The 7,637-nt window shown below is 45.2% G+C and overlaps 1 protein-coding gene across 1 annotated transcript; it reads left to right on the top strand.

The window, feature by feature from the left end:
* Positions 1 to 576: 576 nt before the first annotated feature.
* On the top strand, positions 577 to 7,332 carry LOC124712022 (glycine-rich cell wall structural protein-like). The gene is made up of 4 exons (XM_047242313.1): positions 577 to 638; positions 4,791 to 5,264; positions 5,986 to 6,082; positions 6,950 to 7,332. Exons 1-4 carry the CDS (start codon positions 621 to 623, stop codon positions 7,240 to 7,242), a joined length of 882 nt encoding a protein of 293 aa, XP_047098269.1. The 5' UTR covers positions 577 to 620; the 3' UTR covers positions 7,243 to 7,332.
* Positions 7,333 to 7,637: the final 305 nt, after the last annotated feature.

Raw genomic sequence — 7,637 nt, forward strand, 5'->3', positions numbered from 1 at the left:
GCCGAGCGACCGCTACGGTCGCAGGTTCGAATCCTGCCTCGGGCATGGATGTGTGTGATGTCCTTAGGTTAGTTAGGTTTAATTAGTTCTAAGTTCTAGGCGACTGATGACCTCAGAAGTTAAGTCGCATAGTGCTCAGAGCCAACCTGTTCAAGGTCCTTCTTGATGCTTCTGACGTTGTGGGGTGATGGGACAGCGAAGTGTGGCACCTGTGGAGAGGGCTGAGCCGTGTCGCAAGGCGCCAACCGTCGTTTCCCAAGCGCAGCTGGGCTCGGCGCAGCTATCGCCGTCCCGTGTGGCGACGTGCTGGCCGCCAGCGGACGGTGACGGCGAGCGTGTAAATCGACAGACAAGAGGCCAGCGCCCGTCCGGACAGACAGAAAAACGGCCGCCCGATCTCGGGAAGTTGCGAAGCTCTCTGTCCGTGTTTCCGGACCGGCGAAAGGCGATGAACCCGGTGACGTCACGGCCGCGGGGATTCCGCATTCGTCGCCCCGTCTCCCGAAGAGGACCAGACGGTGGCTGCCTGTATAAAACGCTCGGCTGGACACCGAGTCGTCACCAGTCTCCAAGTGTCCGCTGCCAGCAGCAAGCCGAGCACCGCAGGAGTAGCGAGCGACATGGGCCGCACGACGAGGGTAAGCTGCGCACCAAGTACCAAGTCTTGCAACTACAAAATACTTCATACCTCCTGTTTTCAGTGCATTTATTCTGATGTTACATATTTTTCCCTCAGCTCGCAATTCTTCCCTAGTTCTCCTCCATTGAAATAAATCTCTCCTTATATAAACGTCAGTCATTTCGAATAACTCCGTCTCTATCCCTCTGTGTTTCTGGGATACAAGAATGCGAAAAGGACGGATTGCACATTTTACAATTCAATTAACAGCCAACCATTGCTATGCAGTTTTCTGCAGTCTGTGGCAGCGACTTTTAGATCACAACGTAATTCAGGGCTGTAAATTCGGGTCTTGATGACTGACGGGTGCAATGTTTCGGCAACCGACTACTTTGCCATCATCAGGTGCATTGACGTACAGAGATACGGTCGCACATCTGTCAACTATTTTGCAATCCTTATTTTTCTATAGAACTCTTTTCAGGTAAACTTCTCCCAGACTTTATTTCTACTGTTCTGAATACTGAATTTACTTAACAAATTTGTTTTTGTTCTTAGCTGAATGCGTCGTCAACTGTATCTTTCTCATGTTTGCCGGCATTCACTTCTTCACTCCTCCAACATTCAGAGCTACACAGCGATTTACAGTAAAAGATAAGGACGTAAACGCTTACAATTTTGCGCTAAAAAGGTGGTTGCAGTGTGTGTCATTAGTTAACAAAAATCTTTTCTCTAGTCTTTTCCTTTTGTACCAAGCAACGGGGAGCTAGTGGTTAAGACTATATACTCATATTGGGAAGAACCGAGTTCGAATACCCATTTGGGTATCCTGATTTTGGCTATATACGTCTACATTCCCGCAGTCCACTTTACAGTACATGAGGAATTTACTTCTCACCAGTATTAGTCGTTCTCCGTCCTACCCCATTCGCGCATGAGTCGCAGAAAAATGACCCCATAAAGATTCTAATCCTTCGTGTTTACACGATCCTTAGGCGAAACAGGTAATGTTGTTGCGTAGTCTACCTCCATTATCGATTCTCTCTAAATCTATCCAGCGTATTGGTTCCAGCGAGTTTAGTTGTCTGAGCTTCGCCGGCCGCTGTGACCGAGGGGTTCTTGGGGCTTCAGTCCGGGACCGCGCTGCTGCTACGGCCGCAAGTTCGAATCCTGCCTCGGGCATGGATGTGTGTGATGTCCGTAGGTTAGTTAGGTTTAAGTAGTTCTAAGCCTAGGGGTCCTCATGACCACAGCAGTTAAGTCCCATAGTGCTCAGAGCCATTTGAACCATTTGAGCCTAGGCCACTTCAGCCAAACGTAGAGGTTGCGTATTAAAACTACCGCAGGTTTCTTTCTAAATCATCTGCAGGATTTCGTCCCTAAATATTTCAATACATTTTGCTTTTCTTACATTTCTTCGATTTATTATGACATGTTTAGTGCAACAGCCATCCACCACTGCATAGATTTATATGAGTAATAATGAAGACACGCCATTACTCATTTATTTTTGGAGCATCTGTCTGTTTTTGTTCTGTTTAAATTATGTAAAAGTTCTGAAATAAGGAAGAACAAGCATTAAACACAACTAACTCTAACTGGGGATAATATAAGAAAACAGTCACCGTTTTCTGGCAGATCATTCAAACTTATTTCCTATACTTACAGCTAGTAACATCTGCATGCAATATCCAAGCTGCCCTAGCCTCATTTCACGTCGTTGGCTGTAAGGAAGGAATGTCATAGTCATCGCAACAAAAAAAGAGGTAGAGACACAGAGATACAATTGTCTCCAGTAGCTTGTACTGTCTTCCGCTTGGTTAACGCCTGTATCAAGAACGAAGTTAAAGTATTGATGCATGGATTTCGTCTCATATAGATATCACTACCTTGACTTAGAATTGTGTAAATATATACACATTAAGTGAGAACTACTAGTTTAGAAGGATAGAAGATTTTTCACGATGGGAGGAAGTGTTACTATGAATTATATCTGGTGAAGGTTTGGGACGATTATTGCAGTTTCTTCGTGAGTTGTTGCCACAAAACCAGTGAGCAATTTATAACAGATCATCATCATATTTGGAGGAGAAACCAATAGAAATTCTCGTGGAACGATCTGTCGTTCGACTAATAGTCGCATATGTTGCTCTACCCTTCTGTGTTGGCCAACTGCAAGCCTATAGAATATTCTAAGGATACCGTATATACCTATAAAACACTCTAGCGCTTCCATAATGTGAGAATAATGAACCCACGCCATATCAAAATATAGTGTTCTTCATCTGAGACACAGTGCAACAGGAATCGAATGACAATGGACAGCTTTCGCCGACCCGTGCAGTGCAGAACGAAGGGACGTGCGCCCGGTAGTCAGGTTATCGCTGTCTCTAATTGCTGTCCCTTGAGACATTCGATCCGCTCTCTACAGTCTTCTCCGCGAGGAAATCCTCGGTCTGCACCGCGACTGCTCGCTGTCTGAAACCGGACCACTTCCCTTCACGGGAGATCCGCCTCAGTTCAATGATCTCTTGCCAGAACCTCCAGACTATCCATTGCTGGATAGGAGCAATTACTTTTAATCTACAGCTCAGAGAGACGATTACTCTGCATCCTATGCGCATGTCACCCAAATCTTTGCTGTTTATGAGACCAGAGACAGCTTATTACCAACTGACATGGAAGTTTGTCACCCTTCAGATAGGGGTGTTATGCTCGGCGTCCTCTTTTGTGCAATTCGAAAGCAGGCCTTCACCAACATCGTTAACATAAACACGACATTACACACAACATGCACATACACACCCATCTAATCTCCAACAGTCACACTTGATATCAACACAAGCCAAAGGTATCAATGTGTGTCACGCAGTTTCTTAGATTTCAGCTTTTCAATAGTGTAATGTCAACGTACACCTTACAGCCAAACTTCATTCACGACATTGTCCAAGAACAAAATTTTTAGGTAGACCTCATCAAGGAACTGCATTCATATTTGACAGTTTACGTAAAGACTTCTATCACGATTAACAGGTATCTGCAGGGATGAACACATATTTGTACGTGTAGATTTTCTACAATTATTTGTGCGTATTATGAGAACGGTATCCACCGCACCAGACCTCTACAGGTAACTTTCTTCCTATAAAGGTTAATCTACACATCTTGTTGAGAGACCTGTACGATTCTCAAACTTTTTGGGTTGATAGAAGTATGAAGCTGACGTTACAACAATCGAAACTCCGCTGAACTACTCACAAGTGAAAGTAAATAAATACATATAAATACCAGTGCAGGTACCACTGTTGTAATCAAACAGAAATCTTTTCGCAGAGCCACCTACTTATCTGTTTCCTTATATCTTTACCCACTCTTTATTGAAAGCTGAGTAAACGTTAACATCTCTTTAGCAGTGGTCAGGCAGTCGTTTCAGACAGATTAGAAACTACAGACCAGCCGGCGGGTGATCAGTAACGACACAATTTCGAGACATTCAGAAGGTATTCAAATTTCTTAACAGGGAAAGATGGCTAACTTAATTACACGGCTGGATGGTAGTTCAGAACTTTAAACAAATATTTATTGCTTTAGCGTTTAGTTGCATTATTCTGCAGGGAAATCTTGCCTTTCTTAATTTTCTGATGGTTAAACTGGCTTTTCTAGATATTAGTAGGAATGCAACAGTAAACATATAAGTTTTATTAACAGTGAATTCGGTTTAATGATGTTATTATAAAAGCGAAAGTGACAACACTGCACAAAAAGAAATTCTGCCTCAGTCTGCAGAGTAGTATATGCTGTTACGAAACTTCATGAAACGTAATTATGTGCTGGACGACACTAGACAATCCATAACAAAATAATGTCCTCTGAAGAATGTTATAAACCATATTCTATCATCAAGACATCATCCACCGTATTTCTCGCAGACGTAGTTGCCCATTGTGTTACGGAGATCTCCTGCGGTCTTTGGAAGATATGCAGATAGGTACTGGCAGATTAAGGCAATGAGCTAAACTGTGAAGTGGGTTTGTTATTTCTTCAGTGGATAGAGCACTTAGTGAGATAGATAAAGCTTCACGCTTTTGACCACTTAATCAGCCAGCAATGATTTTCAGTTGACAACCACAAGGAAGTAGAGCTGAACTCTAACTTGTTATTTGGTGTGCAGGTACTGGTGGCAGCAGGCCTGCTGTTGGCAGTGCTGAGCCAGGATGGTATGGCACGGCCTTGGGGCCACGGAGGCGGCGGAGGCGGCGGCCACGGCGGAGGCGGCGGAGGTGGCGGCCACGGCGGAGGCGGAGGCGGCGGAGGTGGTCACGGAAAACATCTCGGAGGATCTGGCGGCTACGCCCACTCCCACGCCTACTTCCACGGACCGGTAGCTGGAGCCCATGAGGCCGTCCACGGCGGCGGTGGCCACGGGGGCGGCGGAGGCGGTGGTGGACATGGAGGTCACGGGGGCGGCGGCGGCGGTGGCGGACATGGAGGACACGGTGGTGGTGGCGGCGGACACGGAGGTGGTCACGGAGGCTACGGTGGCGGCGGACACGGAGGCCACGGTGGCGGTCACGGCGGAGGTGGCGGCGGTCACGGAGGTGGCGGCCACGGAGGCGGCGGTGGTGGACACTACACCGACTTTGTCGTAAGTACATCTAAAAGAAGATGTAATACCATCCAAATCTGCTATATTCAACAAATCTGCCATTGGCTTCTCATAGACACTGCAACTGTAAATAGATGCCAATACAATGACGTGACTAGCAGTAAGTGATGAGTGAAATAATTTTTCTACTATGAAAATTCGTGGGCCCAGTTTCATAAGGATTCGTATGTAAGACAGGAGTAGCAGATTTCAATATAAAGCACTAAACTGATATGGGAATATCTATCAACATTTTTAGTAATGTAGAATTCATGTAAGATATCCAGAAATGATACTGAAAATATAGAACTAACATGTGTCACTTAAACGTAGCTGTGAAGCGTTGGTTTCCATCACTTGAATCATTTTCTGTTATGGAAGTGAGTATATAACAATCTTCTAGAACAAATCTCCATTGTGTGAGACAATTTAGCTTATTTCTGTTCAATAGCTAGTAGGTTTTGGGGTGATTTGCCTACTTGTGGCCTTTTCGGTACTGTGTTGTTTGTAAGCTTTTGTCAGACTACCTGCAGTTTATTTTGTCTTTCTTCTAGCATGATTGGAACGAGTTACATTGTAATAAAGCAACATTTTGTATGAGCTGAAAACTTTTCTCAGTTGATTGGCCATTTAGATAACTTTGTACATTCTTCTGCTGCCTAAGTTGTTATTGCTTCTTGCCATATCTTGTGCTTACCATGATCTGTTGTTTGCCTTACAGGCCTACCCACTGTACACCTATGGTTATGACGTGTCTGACAAGCACACTGGAGACCACCACGGACATAAGGAGGACAGAAAGGGACACAGTGTGATCGGTAAGCTACAGACACCGCTGTAATGTTATGTTCATGTTAGCAATGATTGTAAGGGTCCACAGCTTAAATAATTTACAAAGAAAATATATACCGCTTTCATAGCCCATGGTAGAACTTTTTCCTTTATTTTTTCGCATAATCGGTTTCGAGATACTCAGTTTCATTATAGACTTATTACGTGAGTGATTATATTGGACAGTGAACGATTAGAGAGTGAAGCTGAATATAATGTTTTTATATTGCGACGATGTAAAGGCTCCGTATATTCAAATGGGATACGTCCCTTCTTGAAGCATATGTGTGTACAGGCAAACTGTTGAGAACAGTGCTGAAGACTTGTGAGACGAATTGTATCCATCCACTTCATGTCAGGGCCCGCGTTTGCAGAGTAAAGTATTCACTGGGTCAGTCTTAAGTACCTCAAGGGTTTTGAGAAGGTGCCTGTGTCAAAACTAGAAGACATACAGAAAATAGACACCTATTAGTGGATGGATCACCTTTCCAAACTCTTACCTCACAATACAGTTGCTCAGTGTGGGCACTGTTTGTGACGTGGGAAATGTCGATATGCGTGTGTAGTTCATTGAGCCCCCTTAAACGAACTCCGTAGTAGGCAATCCGACAATATGGAGCGGATGACTTTCTGCGTGGTCTGACACGCCTACCACCCAGTATGATTACACCGTGTTGCTCGTTAATAATCGAAAACTGAAGAGATGATCTGTCCACTGAATGGTGCAATTTTTGTGTAGGTTCTGTAGTTTTCGCACTGTCTTCTAAAGCCTCAGAGGTTCTTACGAATAATCCTGTATATCGTCAGCCACATTGTTCACACACTAATCTGTACATTCTGTGTGACTCCTGCAGGAGAGTACCACATCAAGGAGCCGGGCGGCGACGTGCGCGTCGTCAAGTACAAGGCGGACAACAAGCACGGCTTCCAGGCTCACGTGAGCGGCGGCGCCGCCGGCGGAGGACACAACGACCACTCCGGCTACCACAGCGGCTGCCACGGCTGCGGATCCCATCACGGAGGCGGCGGCGGCGGCGGCGGTGGCCACGGAGGTTACGGAGGCGGCGGACACGGAGGCGGCGGCGGTGGTGGTGGTCACGGAGGTCACGGAGGCGGCGGCGGCGGCGGCCATGGGGGTCACTACTGATCGACACTGTACCTGGACCACGCCGTTTAGTGATCGGATTCTTCTGTTATGTTTGTTAATGCTTTTGTGTAAATAAATGTTTTTAGCACATTTATTGCGTTATTTTTCTCACAATCGAGTTCTTCGAACCAAGATGTGTAAGTTGTTGGCGAAACCTGTTGCACTACATGGAACTGAATACTGAGTAATATAGAGGTTTCTGACAAACCCTAAATGCTGATGGTTCTGAATAAGTGCCATTGCGGATTGAAAGTCCCCTACTTGGTCATTTCACCAACAGTATTTTTCATCAGAGGTCGGGTTGATTTTTTCAGTATAGAGGAAATGAAAGATCAAAAAGCTAGTAACATTTTCTGAGAGTATCACTTTGTACTGTGAACAATCCGGACTTTTTT

The sequence above is a fragment of the Schistocerca piceifrons genome, chromosome 8 (assembly GCF_021461385.2).
Source record: "Schistocerca piceifrons isolate TAMUIC-IGC-003096 chromosome 8, iqSchPice1.1, whole genome shotgun sequence".
Classification (NCBI taxonomy): Eukaryota; Metazoa; Arthropoda; class Insecta; order Orthoptera; family Acrididae; genus Schistocerca; species Schistocerca piceifrons.